Below are 26,194 nucleotides of genomic sequence, written 5' to 3'. Positions count from 1 at the left end.
GCCAATTGAGCCATCACAGCCACGCCATCTCCAGTCACAGTCACAGTCACACCCGATCAAGTCTCAGTCACAGTCAATCACACAGGAGCCACTCTATGTCACAGAACAGCCATCCCTCCTTCACCTATAGCCACGCCCCCTTCACCCAGCAAGGGCCAGGCTCCTGCGCCCAAAGCGAGCGAAGTCATGCTTCCTCCTACGGACCCCCAGGCTTGCCTCCCCCTTATTGTCTGGCCCGTCTGGCCCCCAAGACCTCAGTCAGCAGCAGCATGCCCCCTGGAGCCCCTCCTGGGAGAGAGTTAGCGGCCGTTCCTCCTGAGCTCACCGCCAGTCGCCAGTCTTTCCAGCATGCCATGGGCAATCCCTGTGAGTTCTTTGTTGACATCATGTGACAGGACAGTGCCTTTAAAACTCTTCAAAGACAGAACAGTTATCTCTCCTTCTGTCTTTCTTATGGGTCTCTTGCCTCTGACCGTCAGAGGTTTGGAATGTAGACGCTGGCCGGCCCTCTACCTACCCCCCTGCTAGCTGTCTATCCCGCCATTGTCCAAGCAAAGGAATACAGGCAGCAAGAGCACAACAAGAGGGAGTCCCCTCACACATACAAACACGGGTCCTTTGTGGCTGAAAATCCTTTTTTGTATTGACGTGACGTATACAATTTGTGAAATGTGAGTGGTATTCAGTGTGGTGATTCTTTAAAGCTGCCACGCAGACATTCTCGGGAATGTGTACTCTACCTAGGATTATTTCTGTTCTGCACGACCTTTAAGATGACTGGGCCTGGATCTCAATCCCCCAGACCCAGACCGTCCCCTACAGCCCGCACTTAGGAACATTTTTTGGGCCTAGAACCTGGAGTGGATCTGTGCATACTGACAAATTTAGCACAATACACCAAACCTCTGGCCCCACTTCTTTTATGCAGTGGCATTGCCACTGGCTTTTTTTAAGCTTCTACCTGCCAACTAACAATGATCAGTTCACAAACCGTGGATTTCCTCATCTTCATAAGGGAGGCCCTGTAGCCAGGCAGTTTAGATAGGCTGCATATTGCATGACTGTCTCAGTTGCTTTAAAGAAAAGAAAAGAAATTTTATTAATACATTTCGTTTAAAGTATTACCATTACTGGGGGGGAGGGGCTACCGCTTGCCAATGTTCCAGAGGAACAATCCGTACACTGGATGATTTTTGTGATGTTATTTGTGTGATCACGTTGCATTGATGGTGTCATACTTTGTCTACTGTGGCTGACTGACAGACAATCAGACATCACCCTTCGTGACTCAGCAGCCAGTTTCCACTGTCCTAGCCGTGCTTTGTCGAATGTTTCATTCTTCCTGTTAGTGGTTAAACCCTGACATTTGTAAAACTGGTTTAAACACTTTGAAACAGGATTGCAAACAGTGGACACCCACCGCAGCAATGAAAGCAAATTCACAGGGTTGCCATGAGATAAGCCTCTTTGCTAAAAGCACTGTGCTTGTCTCTTCTGTAACGATTGTGAGTTTCAATACAAGTCAGTATGATAAAAGCCAAAGCCTCACATTTGTGTGGTCAATGTTTCTTTTTAATGCAGAAGCTGCCTATGATGTAGATCCTTTTGTGATTATCATCAGAACACTTCTCATTTTTTGACTTCAAAGTGACATCAAGGGGAATCCTGCCCTTTAGGCTCTGATCTCCTTGCAAAACAATGGCAAATCCCTGTTGTGTCTACCTATACAGGAGGGAAATAACACAAACCCAATAGTTTTCTGAGCACTTTTTCATTTTGTTTCTCCCTCCCTTCAGTATGAAACACTGTTTGCAATCAGCGCTTTCTTTTAATTTATAATCATCTGTAATGTTTTAAGATGTACTTTTCTCTTGTTTAGCGGGACCACTAGATGGAGGCATTCAGTGTCTAATTTACTTTCACGTTTGATATATAAAATGTGTTTTGGATTTTACTGCAGTCAGTAATTGCTTGTGTTATTTGGGCATATGCGTTTAAAATGTTTAACTGGCAAATCCAAGTAGGGGGTTATTTCTCAAGACCGATCAGGGTTATAAAGTAGGCGGTCATGGTCTCAAAATCTAGATGACTATAAAAATTACAGACAAATTGTAGCAGGTATAATATCACCACAAAGCCAATTCTGTTAGCCGTCATTTGCTTTAACACTTAACAGTTAACACCCCTGAGTGGAACTTCCGAGCACCAGTGCTGCTACGTGTACTTTCCCAGTGGGCTGATGTCTTAAAAGGCACAACTGCTAAACCCATACAGACCCCCTGTCTGTCTGACCTACCACCCACAGACATTAAAAGACATTTACAGTGTTGTTTGAGACCCTGACAGTGACGCCCCACATCACCGCATGAGAGGCTGTGTCACAGACGTTTGTCAGGAAGGAAGTGATGTCAGAGCTTATTATTTACACCCCCGCCTGCAGAGGCAGATTAAAAAGTACCCTACTTAAGAAGCAGCTTCTGTGCTCACCTGCATACTATTCATAACACAGTATTAGGCAGAATGAAAATTTGCACTTCCAGACTGATACTGTCTTCTGTTACAACCAACATAGTTGCAGTTTGACTCTCACTCAGGCTGATGTCAATCTACCACACATGCAAATTTGCACACACCCGCATTTACCAGAAGAATGAGCAGCACGGCTACACTACTTAAGAAACAACCCAAAAGTAATTTCCAAGTCACTATGTTAATTGAGCTTTTGGGGTTTACTGTGCTTCATAGCTGAACCTTTAGGGGGAGGTTTGAGGGTAAGTGTAGGAGATGTTTCTTGACCAAGGATGCGTAGGCAGATGGGGTGCAGACGTTTGACATCACAGTCTCATGTAACATGCGTTATGCTCTTTAAGTAGGCTGAGAATGATGCATTCAGATGTCAAAGGGGAAGTCTACCAAATGTCATTTGAGTGTCACAATCACGACACATGAGAAACATGACACAGCATGTACATTTTGTAGTAATCGTAATTATTTCTAGGCTCCACTCCTAAGTATGACTTAGCTGTGAGTCAGGACCAGCCTGTGATATGCAGTCACCTTACAAAAGTCAACTGATTAAGGAAACACCAGTTCCCTTTTCGAATGAAATTATTGCTATGAGCTTATTTGGAGAAATTAGTTTACTAGAAAACATTAAATTTCTAAGTAACCTTTTAATAGTTATGAAAGACACATTTTTCATTTTGACCTAATTCACTCACACTTTTTGTTTCAGTTGCCCTATCCACTCTTGTTCTGGTGGTTTTTGTCACCAGTCACATAGATGGCAGCTGATCAGAGGCAGCAGTGGAAATTTCTTAACTTTTCAGTGCCCTTAGCTAAACCTCATTTGGTGAGTAATTGTCAGGTGCAATGTGACTCATCAGAATCACTCCAATCCACTATTGTGATAAATCTAAGCAATATCTTCCTGTAGTAATCTATTATTACTTTGTGGTGTCTAATGTGTGTCAGATATAATCAGTAAAACGTCTAAAAGGTTTTCAATTACATATGGCCACTATAAAGGAGCCATTGTGTTACTAGTGTCAACACGTTTCTCTCCAGTTCCACTTCTGGAAAGTGGTAATTCTCCCTTCTTAGTGGATAAACATGAACAATTTGAAAATATGTTCAAATTAAACACAAAAGTCAAAAAGTTAGTTCTTCTTTGTTGGTAACTGTGTAGACTATGGCACAATAGTTTGACCAGACACATGTGGGGAATGATGTAAAACTACATAGATTTTAATTCCTTAATCTGGACAAGTTGGAGCACGTGTAGCCTGTCAACAACAACAAGACTATGTTACTTAAAGCTTACCCATCTTAATGTGTGAAACAGGTTTTCAGGAGACCTGCAATATGTGAATAGGGATTCATGTGAAATCAGGCATGATATTTACAGGCAGTACTTCCTAGGAAAAGCAACTATGTGATCTCCAGGGGACACTGTGTGAGAAGTCCCCATGTAAATGAACCAAGTGGAACTGATCTGATAGCTATAATGGGAGCCAAGCAAGAAATGCTGTTATGCACAACAGATTATGAGGACACCTATTCACAGTCCTGTGGCAGGGCAGCCTAATCTACTAATGCTTTTTTTAAAATTTAAATTATCCACCTAAACAACTCTGTTTTTTCATTCAATGAAGATGCCACGCCCCCTATGTATAAGAAAACCAGCAGCTGTGAGTTTCTCATGACTTAGATCAATGTGACCACAGCCCAGGGAGGTTTCCTTAGATGACAACACATCTCAGAACATTACTGCTAATTCTGCTTTAGACTAAATCTACAGATTTAGACAAACAAAAAAGTGACTTTTAAAACAAACAAAGAGAGGACTGGGATATTTGCTGGATATTTCTCGGACTGGATTACCTCTGTTTTTCTTAGGTGGCTTTGTCATCCTGAACCACAAGGCTGGAGAAATGACAGCAGTGAAGGCTGTGATCCTGTGGGCTCTGTGTTTCTGTCTGCTCACACAGGGCTACCTGGGCAGTATGGAAACAACTGACAGAGGCTGCATGAAATGGACCCTGAGCGGGGCAAATGTTTGCTGTGAAGCCTGCCATCCAGGTAAGTCGCAAAGGAGAGAATTATCATAATGTATTGGTACTGATGATAAACAAATGGTTCACAGGTCTACACATATATATCATATAGTCATGTTTTTACTAGTGTAGGGACCGCGACGTCTCTGGTGCCAGCTTTGCAGCTGGTCATAGCAGTAGTCAAAACATGAAGCAAATCAATGTGTGTGTGTCTGTTGATTAAGTGGTGTGTAGCTAAAAACATTCTCACGACCTCTAGTAACATGTCGTGACATTAAACATAAGAACATATTATGGCTAAGGCTACAGTTATACACGTCATAATAATAATATTAAACATCCTGTCTGCTGACAGTCATCAACTTTTCTCTCTAGTTATCCTTGACCAGATGTACCCTGTAGAAACTCATAAGCATGCCTAAGCATTTAACAGTCTAACTAGACATCCTATCTCCACTAAACATTTCTAATACATAAAGTATCTATCCAATATCTATCTGACTAAAAATACCTAACAACAGGTCTACACATATATATCATATAGTCATGTTTTTACTAGGATAAAGGTTTAAAAGTAGTAAATAAAAGCAACACTGCTTTCAATAAAACAGTATATATGAAATGTATTTTCACAGAGGAAAGGAGAAAGATCTCTGCTCACTTATATCAAACTGTTTTATAAACATATTAACAATAAAATTGTTTTATCCTAATAGGTTAGGTTTTTTTATGTGACATCTTAATAAAACACTGCCAAGTTGTATGTGCTTTCGTCTGTGGATGCTTAAAAAACACTATTCCAATGACTGAGTAGTTCCTCTGTGGCGGCTGCACATAACCAAATATAGTTTCAGTGGTTTTTAGCTAATACCGCAACAACAAAACAGCCATGGATGATTCAACTGATAATTTAAATAATCTGGAGCTGTGATATACACTTGTATGTATCATTAAAATTCCATACAAAAAGTACAGTAAGGTTGCTTAAGCTACTTCCTCCAAAACAGTCCTGTTCTCAGCAGTGAATGTTTGGAAGCTGTTTTTGAGACATTACAACTTTTTAAGCTCACATTACCATGTGTGTGTGAAGACTTGTTACATCACTGAAGAAGCTAATCTCACTGAATCTGATGCCAGCTAATGTGTGTTTCTTTTATGTGGTCGTGTTTGTAGGAAATCGCCTGATAGCACGTTGTGGTCCAAACCCTAAAGACCTTTGTGAGCCTTGTAAGACTGGGACATTCACAGTGAACCCTTTAGCCTACCGGTGTGACAGGTGTAGAGGATGTTATGGTAAGATAGTGGATCCTGCTGGTCACAGAGACATTTTCTCAGTAGTGAGCTTCCACTATTGAATCTGTAAACTTACTGCACTCTCTCCATCTCCTTGTGTGTTAAGGCGCTTTAGTCCTCCTCAAAGAATGTACAGCCACAACTAACACCAAGTGTGGCTGTAAAGAAGGACTCATCTGTGGTGATGACCACTGTTCCTTTTGTGTTACACGGTGTGACAAAGGCCAAGAACCCACAGAGGATCGTAAGTAAACCTGTAAATAAGCATGACTTTGGGACACGCTATAAGGTTTATAATGATTGACATGTAAACTGAATGGCTGGCTGTGCAGGTTTATGCAGACCATGTCCAGATGGAACATTCAATGACCAAGTTCACCAGAAGTGTAAACCCTGGAGTACCAAGTGAGTGACAGTATACACTGCTCTTCTGTTGTTGTTTTTTATACTGAGATTTGATGACATTTGATTTCCTTTGTCCTTAGGTGTCCCAGTGAGGGTCAGCATATTGTGGCCAAGGGAGATGCATTTACTGACATGAAGTGTAGTAACATTTCAGTCGCTTTATCAAACAGACCCATCCATCCTGGTAACGCACAGTCCTGTTCTTCAAGTTTAGTTCTTAAATTCTTGTTTATTTGAAGTCAGTTCTAATTTGTTGTTTTGTTTTAGACCCAAATGAACAGGCATGGCCACTGATCTTATCTGTGGTCGTCAGCGTGGCTCTGATGGGCTTCACCGTGATCATCATCATCACTGTCGCAAGGAAAATCGCCAAGAAAAGAAAGAAGACAAAAAAGGCAATACCAAAAACACCAATCATTAGAACCCCTACAGGTAATCACTGTTTTACTTCATGACAGCTCACAAAGAGATCATCCTGACTGCTTCACCTCATAGCTTGTAGACAGAATGTCCCTGAAGCCAATCTCAAATATGTTCTCTTTTTCTTCCTTCTTTAGATGACCCTAGGACATTAATAGCAATAGAGTGCAGTTTTCATGAGGCACAGCAAGAGCAGGGCAGCAGCTCAGAGTCACTGGACTCCAAGGACTCCTCAGACCAGCTCATTGAATGAATGGAAGGGAATCAGTCAAGACACCTGGTATGGTTTTGTTCAATTCCAACAAAGGAAACAGGATATTCTGAATAATATGCGGTCCTTCTCTGTGACTTTGAGCCCCAGGTTTAGAAAATGTCTTTGTTGTACCAGTTTGCTTGGGTCTAAATGAAAGAAACAGGACAATGTGTTCCCATAGCTGCCTTTTATTTACCCTCTATTCATTGATCAAAATAGCTTAAGTTACTGTGAATAATCCTGGGAGGAGAGGTTGGATGTAATATTTTGCTCAGGAAAGTCACCAGGATACAACTATCTTGACTTTTCAATGATACAAGAAAATTACACCTGGGAACAAGGGGAATTCTGGTAAGGAAAAACTGGACTTACAAGTCCATTCATCATGCAAATGATAGCAGACAGTCAACCAGGGTTTCTCCTCCAGTTAAGCTCAGAAATAGCCCTAAATGGTGCGGGAAGGTTTTAAATCATTGGTCTGAGGTTGGCACCTGATAATGGTAAAACAATACGCCTTAGATTAATAAGCAAAAGCTTCTTTTTAACAATATTTAAACTACTTTTAAATAAAGTTGCTGAATTTGTGCTAGTAAATGAGTTTTGCTACTCTGGTATTTGCATATCTGAGCCATAAAGCTGCTGAGCGTTGTTCTGTGTGAATGGTGGGCGTTCAGGTCGGAGTAAAGTCTAACAGATGGATTTTAGTCATGCCCAATACTGAGCCCACATATGCCTCTAAAAATAGATCATTTGTTTTACTCAGGCGCCAATTCTCAACCCAGTTACTTACCATTTTACTGCTGAATTTGTACAACCAACCAACCAAACCAGGGCAATGCTACGTCAAAGACTTTTTGTGGTGATATGATTTATCAGAGATTTTATCGTTGTTTGTCAGAAGATGCTAACTTTGTTTCACAGGTTACTGTATAAGATAACTTGATTTGATTTATTCTTTCAAACATGCAGAACAGAACAAATGACAGCAACACACACATAATTACCCATATCCAACCAATGCTAATCCAAAATCAGTTTGCTTATACCTAGTACATGTTTGAATGGAGTAGGAAGAAGTCAGACTTATCCAGTCCTACCCCATGACATCATATTATACAAAAAATGTCATGCATCATTGGCTGCAAGCAACATTTATATTTATATTTAAACTCCTCAATTCTAGTACTGTTTTTCATGTCCACACTTAAATTATTCCATAATTTGACCCCCCTTATAGAAATACAAAATCTTTTTTTGGTTGTACGTATAGCATGAACTTTTAGATTTAAGTGACCCCTTAAGTTGTATCCCCCTTCCCTTTCATCAAATAACTTTTGGATTCCACCAGGTAATAAGTCGTTCCTGGCTTTATACATAAACACAGCAGTCTTATATTCCACTAAATCAAAGAATTGTAACAATTTAGACTGTATGAAAACTACATTTGTGTGATCCCTATACCCCATCTTGTGCACAACTCTTATCCCTCTCCTCTGTAATATGTACAATGGTTGAAGTGAACTCCTGTAAGTGTTTCCCCAGTTTTCAACTTACTACTATTGTAAATAAAGCTATCCCACTGAAGACTGTGAAACATACTGTATGTATCCTCTTCCACTATAACTGTAGCCTACTTTATGTAACCAAGGATTATATGGACTTTCCTCTTATTGCCTCATTGGTGTCAGAAAAGTCCAGCAAAGGGAGTTTCCCCTTTTTGCCAGTGGGCTAATTCTGTGTTATATTAAAGCCCCAGGGAGTCTACAGTGCATTAGTTTGCAATGGCCTATCTACCTACTTTGAAAAGTTTTGACAGGCAAATATTTGGTTAGTGTTCCAACAACATTCATTGAGCAAGCTGAGACATGCCTCTTAAGCAAGACGTTGGGTATCCCAGTTGGAATCTCCATTGAAGTGAAAGGTTACTGTCATTACTCATATGCTGTAGATTGAAGGTTGAGATTTTTGCTGAGTGCGTCATGTGGGAATTCCTAGGGGACAAATGTGACATACACAAGATATACAGTATAAATGAGGTTCAGTGGTCAAGTGAAAACCCCTGGTCAGTCCTGATAATCCCTTTTGCATATTTAAATCATAGCACAATGAAGTGCAGTTACATGAGACTGAATGGAAATTAAAAAAAAAAACAAAATATACAAATCATGATAATTTTCTGAACTGTAGCAGGTGTTTGTTTCCTTTCAAATGGAACATTTGAGAAATACACTGTGTGGGCTTAGGGTAAAAATGTTAGCACACACCTATAGTAATGTATCGGTGAGTAGGCTACATATGAGTCACAACTCCAACACTGAAGCCTGTTGAAAGACCACAAAGTTCACAGGTGGCGTCTTAACAGGCGTCATCATAGTACAGTAAAACAAATCATACAGTGAAATATGCAATAACTGTAGCACTTTTATTCACATGGCAATGTTACTTCATTAATGTTATGAACTTCTGGATTGTGTGGGATATGAATGTTTTTTTTTTTTAAGACCAATATGCTTCTTAACTGTCCATGATCTTTTATTTACTCTGTACTATTGTACATTAAATATTGGTAATAAAGTCCACATTTCTAATAATTTATTGAAGCAAGTGTACATTTACTTTATTACATAGGAAAATGAAAGCAAATCCTATTTACTATCATCTGTTTAGAGACCGTTTTCATCATGACTCCAGTGATACTACAAGTTCTATAGCCAATTTTTAACACCTAGTTACTTTTCACCCACCCTGTATATGCCGTTCTCTATACTGTACTTACCTTGACATTTGAAACAACCAATAAAGGTTTCCCTATTTGTTACACTTTAATAGAGAAAAGCTGCATTTGAAGTGATCCACCTCCACAGAGGAATACTTTATTTGTAAAAATAATTTTACATGTGAGAATAACAAAACAAAAGGAAAAAGAAACTGACATAATATAATTGGTTACATGTATATGAATTCAATTAGTCACTTTAGGTGGACCGGTACAATTGTATGCAATTCAGTGCAACACTTCCTCCTTAACATCTGTTTATGAAGCTCACAATGTTTGTTTTGGTGAAATTGTCAAATGTATGTATTCAGTTATGTTTATTATTGAGGTCATAGTTAAAGGTCATGTTGTACTGGACTACACTATATTCAGAGGTGTTCTTAATATTCTGATCCTCATGTATGTAGCTGGAGAGGACAAAAATATAGCGACACCTCAAAATATAATGCAGTCCAGTACAACATGACCTCAGTAATAAACAGAATTAAATGTGTACTTTTGACAATTTCACCAAAAGCTGAAACACTGAGATTCACAAGGCAAAAGTGTTGCATTGAACAGCAGACAATTGTACAGGCGTACCTAATAAAGTGGCTGGTGAGGTTAAGAGCAATGTTAATAGGGATCACACAGTACTCCCCTAAGGATCAAGAATAAACATCCATGCTCTAATAAATGTGATATATTTACATCTGGATAGTACAAAGCATTTTAACATAATGTAACTTGGCTTTTCAACCATCTCCATGGAGCCCTGACACTCATCTGGCACACACCCCGCATGTGCATATCTGCGTCACTCTAGTTCAAGGGTTATCACATAGTCAAATGTTCCTTTGTCAAAGCTGTGGGTGAAATCTTAGTACATCCTGAATAGTGTACAGCTCAGGATGTCGACCAAATAAAAAAAAAAAGCCCCTAATATTACACTACATTTAGACAATGCTGAACTGATGCTAAACCTGTATCAATTCATTAGAACTTGGTTATTTCCTTCAGTACATATGATATAGAAAGAATTTTAAGCATAATCTCAAAAAGAAAGGGGTTAAAAAAAAAAAAAAAACACCAGGTGTGTGGAAATCTCTGCAGATCTTAAATATAAACACAAACCTGCTTTAGATGCTTGTGGTCTACTGGTTAATGACAAATCAAAGGTGCAGATATAATAAAGTTTATATTACTGTTACTGTTTAAATTAAATACTTAATACTGAATCTGAACAATGCTTCAATCAATCTCAATCTTCCATTTGAAAATGTCAAAGTCCAAGATGTTGTCATTATTCATCTTATCAAGAGATATTCTAAAATGTCACTTTCTCAATTCTCTCATTTCCACTGAGCTAAAGTGCCAATATGGTAGAACTTCATTCTTGCCATTTTAATCCTTAAAGTAACAAGAACTATGTAGTTGAATATTTAGTGTTATAAAGTATATTTGAACAAAACGTGCTGGATATTACTGTTGCTTGCAATTCTCTCTCTTCTCTTTGGGTTTAACACGTGCTGATTTGTCTGTTTGGCGCTTTGTGGGTGGGATGAAAGCAGGCTCCTCAAGGAAGTCGTGTAAGCCAGACTGCGGCATAGGAAGTGAATGACAAGTAGGGCCTATATTGAGAGAAAAGGAAGTATGTCTAGCCATTGTTTTAACAGTTTCATAAGTTCCACATGTCCTGTTTACAGCACCTGTTTGTCCCACTTGGAGGCTCTCTGTGCCCTGCCTTCTAGCCTGGAAGGTTGGGTCCAGCTCCTCTGCAATGTTCCTGATCTGCTGGCTTTGTCTGTAAAGACAGCAGCTGTAGGTTAGCATATGTGGCGGAGCCGTAGTACATATGCATACTATTGGTTCTATGTCATTACAGAGACAGTTACGGTATAGGGGAGGTGGGCCTGGGTGGCTGGTTCTCTGGGGAGCAGTCCTCAGTTGGGGAAGGAAGACCTTCTGAGTCGAGTCTCTCTCGCTGAACCTGAGGCAGTGGACAAAGGAGTCTACCTCATTTCATCAGCTTGTTTGAAAAATATAGATGAAAACACCAATACTAACCAGTTTGTCAATATCTACAACACACACTTACCTGTCTCTCTCTTGAAGCCTGTCTGTCCTGGTGACTGATTTTTGCTTGGTGCTCGCGCCATGATGCTGGCCCTTCTAGCTCACGAGATCGACTCTTTGCCTTAATTTCCTGCTTCTGCATAAAACGTGCAATTTCCTAGTGCAAAAACACAGTAAGGTATCAATCCACAGGTGGATATTAAACATGAAGTGCACCCTGATGACATGTCAGGTCAGTCGTACCTCATCCTGTGCCACTTGTGCTACTCTGAAGTCTTCCTCTGGGTAGGAACTACATGGGGAAGGCTGGGAGTTCTGTGAGAATAAGACAGTGAATGTTTAAAAAAAAAAAAAAAAAAAAAAAAAAAAAAAAAAATAAAAACTTAATGAAAGAGACTGATCTGTCCTTCCTCCTTGGGCCCTAAATCACAGTATTATGACTAACCCTTGGATCACTTACCTTGGTCAACAGCTTTTCCTCTTCCTCCTGCAGCGTGCGAGCCAGTTCTTCATCTTGTAGGACCTGCTGCAATTCCCGTAGGTCCAGGCTCACCTCACATGGCAGTGACTCACCTAAGGATGATGTTTCACAGTGTCAGAAATGTATTGCCAATTCCAAAAGGTAATGAAGCGACTATGAGAAGAGAAAAGAAACCAGAAGAATAATTACTCAAACTAGTTTGAATCACACCGATAAGATAACACAGCATTTAAAGGCATGCTGCTACATGCTGAAAGTCACTCCATAGTAAATATTCTCTTACTACATCAAGACTCACAGACTGATAATGAAGATGAGAAATGAAAGCACACACTGAAGGTTATTTCAGGACTTGGAATTATAGATATGAAGGAGAAAAATGTCCCACTTCAGTAAAAGACCCCCAAATCACCACTGAAGCCCACATTTGTCCCGATCAGATGATGATTGAAGGAAAATGAGAGGAGCAGATTTACACACATAGGGAGCACAGCTTTGGAAGCTTTCCCTTTGCAGATTGGAACTGGCTGCAGTTCTGGGTGTTACCTGCTGCCATGTGCCTTGACCTATCCCTGGGTGAAGCCCCACTACTGCTGAGGCTTTGGCTACGCTGGGGGGCTCTTGGACGGGGCCGCTGTTCTCTGGTCTCCGCCTCCTCCTCCTCTGAGCTTAACCTTTCTTCTATGGTCTTGTGCCAATGCCTGTGTTGGCTTGTTTTCCTCTTGACCTTGTAATTATTTATATTCCTCTTCCATTCGTAATCATCGTTGTATCCGTGCTCTCTCCGCCTTCTACTGCCTTGCCTTTCTTTGTTAGCAAGGTATGAGTCTCTACTACTACTACTCTCATAAACCTCTCCATTGTTCTCCACGTTATCATGGTGCCTGTCTCGGTCTTCTCTGTGATCTCTCCCACTGCTCTCTCGGTATGATGATCTCCCCCTCTCCCTCATATCTCCATGGAAACTGTGCCTGGCAGGGGCAGCTCTGTGGAAAACCCTCTGATGTGGTTGGGAGTCGCCACAGGAGACCTCACTCCCATGAAGCACCTGGCCATTTCTGCTTTGAGGTGGTATTTGCACAGGTGCCCCGTTGGGTCTGCCAAACCTCACAGGCACACCCCTCTCTCTAAGGACCTGGCCTAGCATTGCCCAGACTCGGCTGCTTTCATCCTGCTGTCTGCTAGAGTTTCTGGTATCGTCCTGAAAGTGGACATGTTTGTTAGGATTGTCCCTGTAGCTCCAGGTCCTGGCTAAGTCTCTGCTTCCATGTCTACTCCTGTCATGTAATCTGACAGATTCACTACGACTATGTCGCCTTTCTCTAACCTCAACCAACCTCGAATCTGTATCCTGATCTCTGCTCCCGTGCCAACCCTCAGGCTCCTCCCTATGGTTCCTTTCCTGGTCCCATTTCTTAGGCTTCCTCTTTTCTAGGTCACAGTTGCCATAATAGTCCTCATGCCCCTCTCCTCTCTCCTCCTCCAAGCCTCTGAGCTCATCTGTGAAGCTGCTGCGAGAGCTAAAACTTCTGTAGCTTCTCTCTTGCGGGTGATGTAAAGAGGCCCGCGATCGATGAGGTGCTGTGTTGAGTCTTTCATTCAGTCTCTGATAGCAGACAGAGAGCTGTTCAGAAAAAACTGTGTCTGAATCCTCTGAATCCTCACTAAGAGGCTCTCTTGGTTCACTTCTGATGTGCCTAATGGGATCTCTGTGTCCTTGGTTTGACCATGAAGTTGTGTCTGTCTGAGCTGCTTCCCCTCTGGGGGACACAGCCCTAGGCCCAGCTATGTCTGAATGGTTGTGAGAGGTAGAATAGTTCCACCTGGTGGTGGTAGGTGAGTACTGCTCCTCTCCTTGGTGAAGGCTACTGAGTGTGTGCTGGTGTGGGGATGGCAGTTCAGATTCGTCGCTGCTGCCTTTAAGTAATGCCAAACATGCAAGCACAAAAGCAGTAATGGTGGCTATTAGCAGGTACCAACAAGTGCAGTTAATGATGAGGTAACACATAGCAATAAATATAGCTGCATATCACTTAAGTAAGGGTATTTGATGTTTGACACAGCTGAAGCATTCCATGTGTTCTAGTGTATACATAGAAATACATACTGCATACTGTCGTGCATAAAGGACAATATAAAAGACCACATTTTATATGCATGCAACTGATTCAGAGCACAACACATTATGGAGATAATATAGTCTGCTAGCTTTGTAGAGCATGTTCTGTTTATGCTGTGCAGAATGATGCTTTAATCTTTAAATACATTAACAGTAAGGAATAGCAGCTGAGCAAAGTGTGGTTAGAGGAAAACTGAGCCAGGCTTGGGTCAAGGCCTACTTCAAATGTAATGCAATTCTGCAGAAATATAAAATTCTTAAAAAATTCTCTCTCTCAAAGTGTTTTTAAGTACCAAGATCTCTGGCTAATGTTGCCACATACACTCAGTTGCCAGTTTATTAGGACCAACAAGCCAAAACAAATGCAGTTGTGCTGTAAAATCCACCTTCAGGTGGAGGTGATAATCTTCAGATATGTTCAGAATGATTTAGAGGTGTTACGCCAATGGTATCGTCATTTAGAAAGATGCAGATCGTGTTGCTGTTGAATTGTTCTGCATTATATAGAGAGAGATATTTTTATTTTGTCAACCCCATTCATATCAGTGATATATCAGAAACCGCTCTCGCTATAATGCAGTATATCTCAACAGCAGCACAAACTACAGTCTCTAACAAATCTGAATATTATAATGTCATCAAGGAGAATTTATTGCAATACTTTTGCATTAGCTGGTGGTTAAGGTGCAGCGGCGAGAACGCACGGGTTCGAATCAGGGTTGCGTCAGGAAGGACATCCGGCATAAAACACGTCAACATGCGAGTCGTCACTGTGACGATTCGCTGTGGTGACCCCTACACGGGAAAAGCCAAAAGTGACTTACTTTCTTTCTGTCTTTTGCATTAGTTTAGCTAGGCGTACCTAATAAACTCCCAAATGAATACAAGTATGGAAGCAGGAAAACACAGAATGGCAAAAGTTAAACTGTACCTTCACTGTGGCCCTCCTGCCCTCTGTTCCTCCACCTGATCCTCTGATCCTCCTCCTCCTGCATCCGTTTAGCTAGTTCCTGTGGAGACACGGCAATACTGACAGTTTGTATTATAAACCATAATGATTAATCCAACAGGACCTTAAGCTAAATTACTTTTACAGAGAAATGAATCTGTTCCTACAAACAACTTTCACCCTTTTTAGGCTTTGAGAAAAAGTTTCAGGTTCATCTGAATTGCTTTTCAGAACAACTAACCTGTCTGTCAATTATATGGGCATTTCATTTGTCTCAATCTGGTCATTTGTCTTTAATTCAAACTGTTTTGGAACATATTTGGTTATCACAGCAAAATCAGTAGTGAAAATAAAGGTTTGACAAAATGTCAAGGTGTGCGACCATGAGTTGCTGCAAGAACGACATATTATGTATAGTGTGCCGTTTCCAGCCAGCAGATGTCAGCATCACAAACTGTGTAAACAAAAAACAAGTGAGGTGTTGGCCAAATTTATTCTCATGCCACTTTGAGCCTTAAACCTTTTTGGCTTTCTTTAATGATGATGTTCATGTAACACCACAGATGCACCTTAGACCAAACTGACCTCTATTCAAATCAAGAAGAGACTAATCCATCTGCAGTGTGACCTACAATACACCGGCACGTCTACAGAGGAGGCTACACCAAATACAGAGCCATGGTGCCACTGTGTGGTGATCATAAGAGTTGCTATTTAACACAAAGTGGGCTCTAGGTGGCTAACCTGAACCGACAGGCAGAGCTGGCACATTGGTAACGAGGAGACTATATGAAAACTCATGACCACATAAAGTTCAATAGAAGCAGGTCAACAGGACTGTTTCACTTAAATACCTTGTCACTAGTAAACACCTGCTCTTATAAGAGCTGCTACTTGTCTGTACTCTGAAGGACAGCGCCCCCAAAATGTTCCTGCACTGCATTTCTTAGAAAGACCAGAACTAATCATGTTCCCTACAAATCAGCATGTTCTACTGATGAATTCTATGAAATAGCTCTTTGTGGGCTGCATTTGTAACATAAATCCTAAGTAAATGCTAACGCAGCTCCTTTTGCTTTGCAATCAGGGCATGTGCGTCAGCTGCTTTGCTAGCATCAGCAGACAATTAGCAGCTTGCCATGGCAGGTAAGGCGTGGAGTGCCGCAGGGATCTGGCATTTAAAACTGCACATCCTGATGCCTTCTGTTCCTTAATTAAAGACACAATCCATGGGGAGGCAAATATTTAATCAACACCTCTGATCAGCCAGTCATTAAGGAAGGGAGGGAGCGTTAATAGTTCAGCATTTGATCCCAACACCAGCACTCATAAAAAGGAATAAATATATTTGCATACCCTGTGCTGCATAGGCTGGAATGACTTTTAACAAAGAGGAGGAAAATAAGGCTTTTACATTTAACTCTGATTGCAGACACCTCATGTAGGTTCCAGTAAAAGTCAAACCCAACCCCTTTAATAATGACGAATGAGCTCAACAGCCTCTCTGCACCAACATCCTCCAAACAAGGAGCTTTTATAAGTCTGTCTAAGGCAGCCTCCTCTAAAAACTGCAGGGTAAAGGAAAATATTATGCTGGAGTGGCCTTGTGATGCACTGGACCAGCTGGGGAGTTTTGTGGCAGAGCTGGGCCCTAGTCACTGCACAGCTAAACTTCATTTCTATTGGTGGGCAATCATGAGCACATGATTTTTCTGTAAAGCAACTGATATTCAGAAATGCACAGACATGTACTGTATGTATGTGCTGTAAAAATGCATAGTGACATAAAAACAAACTATTTGAGGGGTTGGGCTTTTGTGTGAACACTGGAACAAGGGAGAGTTGATTGATGGGAAACATCTGGTTTCCCTGACATTGTTTTTTTTTTTGCATTTACAAGTGCTATAGCCTACTATACATTAGAGGCAGATACAGTTAGCTGCTTTGCCTTCATCTTAGTGTTCACAAATGGAAAAAGCTAAACTCATTTTCATCTACAATGAAAAGACAACTACCAAGGCACAGAGGTAATGAGTTTAATGCTAATGTTAGCATGCTAACATGTTCGCAATGGTGATATGAACGTGCTGATGTTTAGCCTATTTTTATTTATCATGTTTGTCATCTTACTTTTGCATGTTAGGCTGATAACATTTGCTAATTAGGGCTAAACAAACCCAGCTTTGACTGACATTAGTTTAGTATTTAGGATGTCACACTGTGATGGATTTTAGTAGAATGTGACATTTATTTTGACAAGTGTAAAATGTAAATATTGAGGCAACAAAATTATTTCTCATCTCTAGCATACTGTAAACAACTAACACAGCCTTCAGTTTAAGCCACTGTGGTAATGTTTTTCTTTTAAAAATAATATAATGACTGAGTGGTAAAGGAGTGCTGATTTTCAACCTTGTTTCCATATAATCAGTCATCCCAGGGGACGTGTATATTTTCCACAATGCTCTCTACACTGCTGTAGCCACCTGTTGCATAGATCCACAAAGAAATATGAAATAAAGATGTTTTTTTTCTCAAATTCAGCCCAAAAATATGCAAGAGGATTAGGATTGATGTTTTAACTGCTGAATGTGGCTACTGTAAATGTGTGTAAGCTGCGCTAGTATAGAGGATGTTAGTGGTTTGATGAGCTACTGTAGGAACTTAACAACCCGTAATGGAACATGTACCCCTTTGTCATGTGTCCAGCTTTTGTTTCCACTGCCCTCCGCCCACTTTGGAGGCGAGCTCCTGGAGCTATGTTTCAGCACCTCTCAGGGAGGGGGTAGTACTAAATCAAGAGAGGGGAGGGGGTGGTTTGCTGGCAGGGATGTTGCCCCTGGTTGGTTAAATGGCAGCGTCCACACATCTCAAGTATAGCAGTGCTGTACATGTATGATGTGTAAATTCACTCATACTGATTTGGAGATAAAACGGGGACTTCAGCGAGCGGGCTGTAAATTCACTCATACTGATTTGGAGACTTCAGCGAGCGGGTCGCAGGCAAAGCAGCAGAGACGTCACATTTCTGCAAGTTTTTATTCTGCGTGTTTGACAGCTGTATGATAAACTGAGCATACAGTCTCCATTACTGTTTGATTATGTTGTACATGTGATTAAGGGACATTACGCTTCCTGCCCAGCTGTACATGTGATTAAGGGACACTACGCTCCCTGCCCAGCTGTGTGTGTGAGGAGCACAGCCTCGCCCTTATGTAAACAGTGACCTGACAAAAGGAAAACTGCAGCGGAGAAGCAAAGCCGAACGGACACTTCAGCCTACCGGATTATATGGAAAGCTCCAAGTTACAGCTCGTTAAGTCCCTGTGGTGGAAAAACAATATTTTATTGTTGTACACTGTAAAAGAGGATCCGATGTGCATTGATTTTGAAGTATTCATGCACAGAGTGATTGCACTTTAAGTAGTAAAAAGGCTTGTGTGCAAAGAAAAGTCAAATGTTGTTAAATAAAAGCATCTTCACACATGACTAAAGCTTTATTTTTGTCTGGCATATTTTAGTAAGACTACTATTACTGTGCCAAGTATTGAATCTATTTACGCCTGCTGACAGAGAATGTTTTTACGCAGACACTGATAGGTGCAGATTTCTAGCTTGGAAAGTCTGAGCTGGGTGTTGGTTGTATAAGTGATGAGTAGCTGCAGATACAGGTGATTTCAGGATTGCGCTGAGCACTGCAAATTGAAAACTTCTACATAAATGTGACTGGTGCATGTATTCACTGTGTGGCTGTGAATCCTAGGGAGTCTTAGGTGTAAAAGTGGAGTTTAAATGGACTGTATACCGACAATAACTGAGTGAAATGTTCTTTAAAAAAAACATTACTAGATCTGTATCATATTTACTGGAGAAATATAAACTAGGTACAGTCAGAATTAGCTGTGCGAGAATCAGAATTCTTCAGATTTGTGCTCACCTCATCTTCATGCTCCCTCCTCCGGGCCTCCTCAGCACACCGCTGGATCTCCTCCTGAATGACACGGGCGTACTCAAAGTCCTGCTCCTCTCTGTAGGACATTCAGGGAAGAAAATGACTTCTTTAGCATTTACTCATTGCAATTAACAACAATAAGCATGTGAATCTACAGAGTAAATCTGTATGTAAGGGACCTACGCTATATATAGACTCTGCAAATACTGAGAACAGTGAAATCTAATAAATGTGACTTCAGTGGGTGTGTGTTCGATTCAGGGAGGACATGCAGTGATGTTTTAAAAGTGCAGCAGTGTGAGCTTTGTTAAAATGTTTTGGGAAGCAGGGGCCACTTACAGTTGTTTGGAAGTCTGTCTGAGAAGGGCGCTCTGCTGGGCCCGCTGCGCCTCCTCCTCATTCTGCAGCCTCTTGGCTACACGGATGTCATTCTGCACTAGCTGGTTCTTTTGGATGTTGGTGGTGTAGTGCTGCTCAACTATAAGGGCAAGAAGGTAAACCAGAATTCAGTGTGTGATCTAAATTATAGTATATTAATGGCTATATTATGCCCGGCCTAACTTAGATGGTTTCTGAGTTTTCATGAGTGTGGTGTTGCTAATTTGAATGTGAATGCCAGACCCTCAGCATAATTCTGAGGAATCCTAAAAGCAGGCACCAAATTATGTCCTTTTGTTTACTGTAGAAATTTGCAGACAACAGCAAACCAAATATGTTCAGCTTGATAACCTTAGCTTCCCTTCTCTGCCTTTGTTAGCTACGAGAATTTTACTTAATATAAGTTTGAAATGTGTACAACTACATAGCTCAGTTATTTAACAGGTTGACTAAACATGAAGCCCCACAATACAGAAAGTGAGCGGTGGCAGTCACGTGGTAGCCCGACATCGTACTTACTCTCCTGCTCCTGCAGGTTGTGTGCCAACGCTCCATCCTCCAGCACAGCAAAACTCTGGCACACTGAAACAGAAGGTGAATATAAGTGTTTAATAAAGTGAGCAGCTCTCTCAGCATGAAGAAAAATGACACTGTTTAATGTCCTTTGGACGGGCTGATGAACCGTATTGTGGAGCACTAAAGGGAAACACTAGGATATGAATGCTGTGTGTTTTGATGGCTGTTCATATGATACAAACACAGGCTTCATAACAAAGCAACCACTGACCATGCCAAGAATTCACCGTTAAATATATAAAAGGCTCACAACAGGGTATCAGTGTTACATAGCAACACAAAAGTGGTCACGATTATTACTGTCCTGCCAACGTTGCTGAGTTCAGTAGCTGCAGAGCAATAGGTCCGGCTCATTCTAATAAAACTAAGCTAAACTTACTCTATTTTGTCAGAAAGACAACAGACATGAACTTTAATAAAAATATCTGAAACAATTATGCAAAGAAAGTCTTCCCAAAGGTGTGAAGTCAAACAAAGAGAGCCAGTTAGTGATTTCCCCCAGTTCTGCACTATTCGGTAATCTGCACATTGATTTTAATAGCATGAGCATTTGTGGACGAGTGTTTACAGTAGTCCTTAATGAACCACTACAGCCTCAGTGGGCTGCTGCCCATGCTTGTTTAAGGCCTGTCAAACTAGCTGAAATGTTACTGAAGAGAAAATAAATGCAGACAGACAGCAGCACTGTGGTCTAACTGTTTTCTCGACATCCTCCATCTCTGCAGACACACAGACAAAACTACGCTGTTATCTCACTGATTTTCACCAGGGAACTTAGAATGGCTGTCGTTTCCTGCAATGTTGTTTTCAAATCCCAAGAGTAGGACAAGATACAGCATTTGAGGAGAGATGTAGAGACAGGGCCAGTTAAAAACACACATCCCACCACTAATCCCTCCACTGAGCCTATCGGGGCAAACTGTGCCACGTCTGTGGACACGACAGCTACGTGGTCTTAACGCTTGGAAGACTCATCTATTCAGTTTATGACCTGAGCCGACACAGACTGTGCAAAAGTCTTAGGCCACCATTAGTTTTTCTGTTTTAGCAAGGTTGGAATAATAATTTATTTCTCTTTATCAAGATATAACCAAGAAATACAAGAAACATGCACAATATTAAAAGACAAAATGGATTCTTCAGTCCAAAAATCAGTATTTGGTGTACCCTCCCTTTGCACAGCTGTCCAATTCTTTTGAGGAATTAAGTCTTTAAGTCTGGACACCATGACAGACCCTCCACCATGTTTCACTGAAGGCTGCAGGCGCTCACTCCTCCAGCTCTTCTTCTCTCATACTGTTGATGATTGGACCCAAACATTTCCACCTTTGGTTCCTCACTCCATAATCCTCTCTTTCATTGATCTTCACTCCAATCTTTGTGAGCGTTTCCATATCTCAGCCTTTTCTCCCTGTCCCCTTTCTGAGAAAGTGGTTTCTTGGCTGCCGTCCTTCCACAAAAGCCCTTCATGATCGAGCTACTTCGGACTGTGGAAGGATCAACTTGGCATCTAGATGAAGCTTCCAGATGCTGAGCCAGGTCCTTGCTGGATTTCCTCCGCTCTCTCAAAGAAGAAACTCTGAAACAATTCTCACCAGACTTTGACAGTTTTCTTGGTCTTACACTCCTATTTTCATCCTCACCCTCCCTGGATTCTTCATATTTCTTTAGAACAGCTTGAACATCACATCTTGAGTATGCAGTTTGTTTGCAGGTTTTTTTAATAATGTGTACATATTTCCTATATTTTCTAGTTGTGTTCTCATCAGAACAAAACTAATGGCGGCCCAAGACTTAATGCCAGCTGTTGTTCTCAACCCAGCTACAAATCGTTTTATAAACCTGCAACACCTTACGTTATTTTAAAATACAAATGTTAGAGGACATTTCTATGATCAGCAACACTGTCCCAGGAAAACCCAGTAATACAATGTTCTGCATAAAGTCTAATTGTGATGTCTATAATCAGAATCAGCTTCACTGGCCAGATGTGCTGAAACCACGAGGAGTTTGACTCCGACACAGCGGCTAATGTTTAGCTTGACACTGTCAGAGGCGTTTCATTTCTAATATTCTACTGCTTGTAAATTCTATTATATTCTACTGTGTGTAAATAAGGAGGACAAACGATAATTAGACAGCTCTCAGTACAATGCAGTGCAGCACCACCTTGATCAGAAATATATTTAAAATGTACATATTTCTGACATCAACAAAAACTAAACATGATCAGTTTTCTAAAAGCAGAATCACATTGTACTGAACTACAACAGACTGTACAGCTGTACCACTAGCTGCATTTCTGAGGTGCAAATACAGTATGATCCAGTACTATGCATGGAAACCTGGCTGACACTGTAAGCTCCAAGAAAGCTGTCAAAGCTGAGACGTCCTTCTCTGTATGCTTACAGTGATGCTTTAGCATCTCTCTGTCAGAAGAAGTGCACACCTAAAACAAAGAAGTGAGAGAACAGAGGCCAAGCAAAGACCATGGAAGTTTGCTTACTGGCAGGAGGTGCACCGGATGGCGTCATGGATGACAGAAACACAGAGGAGGCCTCAGGATTCATCGTATGACAAGTATTGAGTGCCTACAATCGTGACCGTCTGTGTGGTTAAGTGAAAACACATGAAAAATTCAAGCATTTGACCCATCCCGAAGTACAAGAATGCTCCTTTATATCCTCTCTCGATAGGTTAGTGCTCTTCAAAAGTCACATGTAACACGTCTGACTTGGCGTCCCTCGATCCCCATCTTGTCGCTGTTTTCACATTCATGCTATAAATGGACAAAGTCCGCTTCTCATAAATTATCGCTGCACTTTACCGGAACTGCTAGATATGCTCTAACAATGCCATGTGTCAACATTTACAGAATTAGTTCTGAGTTAATAGAACTACTCAGACTGAGGACGTCTCCTCTTTGTCCTTGTCTTTAAATGCAGAAGTGTGGAACACATGGTGACACACTGGTGACATTCTACTCTCTAAATGCTCAAAATACAGGGAAAAAAGCATTCCTTCAGAGATTAAGTCATAAAAAGGGACTGCTTACACCACAAATAGCCCCATACGCCTACACTGAGAGTTAACCCATACTAAGACAGACATGCATTACCACTTACACCTGTCGTGGAGCTTAAGAGACTATCCGCTAAATGGATCTCCAACCTGCCCTCGTGCTTCCAGTCTGTCAGTGAGCTGCAGTTAAATCAAATGCTTGGTTTTAATCTGACAGCTGACTTTACTGTATTCTTAAATCCAGCTCAGAAAGCTAAACAAAACCAAGACAAAGATGGAAGCAAATGACTAGTCTGGTCTATGTGAGCATGTGTGTGTCTGTGGGTGTGTCTGGGCCAACTTGTTTTTCCAGACTCCCTTAAACTATGTTACATTACCTTCCAGGGGAGGGACAACAAGACTTATTACAACTGCTGAACAGGTTTTGAGGAACAGGGTGAGAGGTATTCAGGACAAACTGTGAAAACACATGTCCAATGGGAGTCCAATTACAGACCGAGCTGTGAGCTACTGTGAGCCTCCAAAACGACCTCGTGTCTTTTCCTAAGAGGATGGAAAATGAAAGATCCAGCAGACAGCAGAAACTGGCTGCGGTATTCCAGCACCACAGGCTAAGTAAGACTAAGAAAGAGTGCAAAGTAACAAGGACAAGCAGATGGGATTTCATAGCTGCAGTGTGTGCAAACTGTCTCTGCTGTGAGACTGAAGGAGAAGGGGATATTACAAAGCAGCAGACTATGACCTGCATGACCTCAAAGCCTAAACAGTCCAAAGAATTAGATTTTTTCCTATTCTCCCTCATCAGAGGTGGTCATAAGATATAATAGAAAAATGACACGTGTGATGGATCCTGCACATGTGCACTCTGTCTTTTTAGTAGAACAGCTGAAAAACTCCCACAAACATTACAGAACTGACAACCAATCAGCTAAACTAAATTCTGCTGATCATCACTGGCATCCAGCACAAGGGTGCAGCGGCCCCTGAGCTCTGACAGAGATACTTTACTTTTCACTCCACAGTCACTTGGAGAGCAGCAGTGGCAAGTGCCTGCCAAACAAAGAGCTGGCGAAAGGAGAAAATGACAAGGGTGCTATTTTCAGCCAAAATCCCCCACCAACTGCCCACACGCTCTCTCTCTCTCTCCTCCTCCTCCCTGGTCTGTTCTGCTTTCCTGCTTGTTGCTTTTTGCACAAAATTTCACCATGAAGTGTCTGTCCATCCTACAGCTCTCTGTGTGCTGAGCCAACCAGCTCATGAACTAGGCTGGAGACGAAAGAGAGGTGAGGGGTTATGGGACTCTGGGTCAGTGGTGAGAGTGAAATTAGGAACGGGGTGGGAGGGGGATTCCTCCGGGAGCTGCATTCCCTCAGCACATCAGGCTATAACAGGAGCGGCCAGAAGGGGGTCAAAACAGGAACTGATAAGGGGGCAGTGAAAACAAAGAAAGTCGACTTGGCAGAGATTCTCGGAGAGAGAGGAAAACGAAGGAGAAGTGAGACATTGGGGAACTATGGCTGTTAGGGGAAACTGAAGCATAAACACCCACAGCAGGACTTCAGGTAAACAACCCCAGTGCCACAGAGAGGGACAACCACACTGATGGACAAATCTGAATGTGAAAGTAGATGATGAGCGGACAAAGTTACGCTGACGAGACATCTGATTTATAGGCTGCTGTTGGCTCAGTTTATAGCTGCTGACAGTTTATAACTGTCTTTGATTGTGCACTGGCCCCTGCTCAATAAAGCATGAAAGTGCAAAGCTGCACAGTGCTCCCTTTGTGTGTGTGGAAACAAGAGTGATGTGCTGAATTATCTCCCTTGATAAAACATGAAGCTCTATTTCGATGGCATTCATTAGTGTGGGCATGCCAAACACCGACTCAGTCTACACTCAGACACTCCTCACCTGGCTAAATATTTACAGACAAGCAGGTAAAACTCATTTAGAGCTGAATGTTGGTAACAATCAGACAATACTCAAATTTTTCTCAGTATTTGAATGTCTGCATATGTTGGGAAGTCAATTCATACACAGACAGGTGACAAATGAAAAGAAAGATCCAAGGTGCCGGGCCACCACGTGCCACCACGTGCCACCAGAACAGTGTCAGAGCACCTTGGCATTAGTTCTCCAAGTCTCTGAATTCTCCTGGAGAGATGAGCAGCATTCACCCTCATGCTGAGTTTTGATGATGGAGACACTGCCTAACACCATATTAAATTGTTTTCTCACTCAGTTTTGCAACTCAGAAAGTTTCAGCTTAAAAACATGAACCTCACTTATGCTGCAGTCGAAGGCTTTATCTTGTGTAAGAGCCCTTTCTCCCCCCCGGAATGAAATATCACAAACAGCTGTCTCATCCCTTGCCCTTATCTGTATCCAGCGTGCCAGATATGTCTGTGATGAGGAACATTCTGTTTAACCTGTTTCTGCTGCATACAGTCAAAACATATTCTGTAACGAGGCACATCTTCTCTGAGCCGGACACAAAGTACTAATGCCACAGAATGAAGCACAGGCGGAGGCCAGTCAACCTTTATGCAAAAATGTCTGATTCTCTCTCAACGACCAGACAACTCTGTCTTTAATAGTCTGTCCAATATGGTGACGTGTCCAGCAATAAAACACTTCATCCCTACTGCAGTTCAGTGGCTGACCCTGACCTCTGACCCTCCTGTGGAGGGGCTGAACAAAATCTTTCCCCAGGACAAACCATGAGGCCTGGCACATACAACACTTTCTGTAAAACAACATACTCTGTGGGATGCTTTTTGGGTCAGTTTGGGAGTTTGTGCTTACCTTGTTGGACACGTGGAAGGTTGGACTGGTCGATCTCCAGCTCTGCCATCACTTCGTCATGGTGATCCAGACCACTGGCACCAGAAAGGGTATACTGGACGTTATTTCCAAGCAACATGGAGCGGAACATGGAGGTAATACTTCAACCCCCCCCC

At 41.6% G+C, this 26,194-nt stretch overlaps 3 protein-coding genes across 4 annotated transcripts in view; 2 read left to right on the top strand and 1 right to left on the bottom strand.

The window, feature by feature from the left end:
• The window catches only part of dvl1a (dishevelled segment polarity protein 1a), a 21,232-nt gene extending 19,416 nt beyond the window's left edge, over nt 1-1,816 (top strand). The window contains exon 15 of the mRNA XM_020611903.1: nt 1-1,816. This exon is cut by the window's left edge and continues 120 nt beyond it. Within this exon, the coding sequence (XP_020467559.1) occupies nt 1-392 (392 nt within the window). The 3' untranslated portion in view covers nt 393-1,816.
• Nucleotides 1,817-4,228: 2,412 nt separating this feature from the next.
• Nucleotides 4,229-7,935, top strand: tnfrsf9a (tumor necrosis factor receptor superfamily, member 9a). Its single transcript, XM_020611897.1, has 7 exons — nt 4,229-4,581; nt 5,730-5,849; nt 5,956-6,093; nt 6,182-6,254; nt 6,335-6,438; nt 6,522-6,686; nt 6,812-7,935. Exons 1-7 carry the CDS (start codon nt 4,434-4,436, stop codon nt 6,925-6,927), a joined length of 864 nt encoding a protein of 287 aa, XP_020467553.1. The 5' UTR covers nt 4,229-4,433; the 3' UTR covers nt 6,928-7,935.
• A 2,295-nt stretch (nt 7,936-10,230) lies between these two features.
• The window catches only part of ccdc187 (coiled-coil domain containing 187), a 16,536-nt gene continuing 572 nt past the window's right edge, over nt 10,231-26,194 (bottom strand). The window contains exons 2-13 of one of the 2 annotated variants that reach the window (XM_020611910.1): nt 26,040-26,113; nt 20,157-20,219; nt 19,599-19,737; nt 19,245-19,335; nt 15,290-15,368; nt 12,786-14,156; nt 12,219-12,331; nt 12,002-12,073; nt 11,781-11,915; nt 11,578-11,672; nt 11,392-11,486; nt 10,231-11,313 (exon numbers count right to left, since the gene is read on the bottom strand). In XM_020611910.1, the coding sequence (XP_020467566.1) occupies nt 11,165-11,313; nt 11,392-11,486; nt 11,578-11,672; nt 11,781-11,915; nt 12,002-12,073; nt 12,219-12,331; nt 12,786-14,156; nt 15,290-15,368; nt 19,245-19,335; nt 19,599-19,737; nt 20,157-20,219; nt 26,040-26,088 (2,451 nt within the window). In that variant the 5' untranslated portion in view covers nt 26,089-26,113 and the 3' untranslated portion in view covers nt 10,231-11,164. The remainder of the gene's footprint in view (nt 11,314-11,391; nt 11,487-11,577; nt 11,673-11,780; nt 11,916-12,001; nt 12,074-12,218; nt 12,332-12,785; nt 14,157-15,289; nt 15,369-19,244; nt 19,336-19,598; nt 19,738-20,156; nt 20,220-26,039; nt 26,114-26,194) is intronic. The other variant, XM_020611911.1, reaches the window with a different exon arrangement.

The sequence above is a fragment of the Monopterus albus genome, unplaced genomic scaffold (genome assembly GCF_001952655.1).
Source record: "Monopterus albus unplaced genomic scaffold, M_albus_1.0 scaffold118.1, whole genome shotgun sequence".
Taxonomy (NCBI): domain Eukaryota; kingdom Metazoa; phylum Chordata; class Actinopteri; order Synbranchiformes; family Synbranchidae; genus Monopterus; species Monopterus albus.
This window is presented reverse-complemented; position numbering and strand designations above follow the sequence as displayed.

What these genes read in the sequence shown, in the direction of transcription:
- tnfrsf9a (XM_020611897.1), top strand. Translation starts at nt 4,434, where the DNA reads ATGACAGCAGTGAAGGCTGTGATCCTGTGGGCTCTGTGTTTCTGTCTG. An exon ending in CTGTGAAGCCTGCCATCCAG is followed by an intron (nt 4,582 to 5,729) that starts GTAAGTCGCAAA and finishes TCGTGTTTGTAG; the next exon opens with GAAATCGCCTGATAGCACGT. An exon ending in CAGGTGTAGAGGATGTTATG is followed by an intron (nt 5,850 to 5,955) that starts GTAAGATAGTGG and finishes TTGTGTGTTAAG; the next exon opens with GCGCTTTAGTCCTCCTCAAA.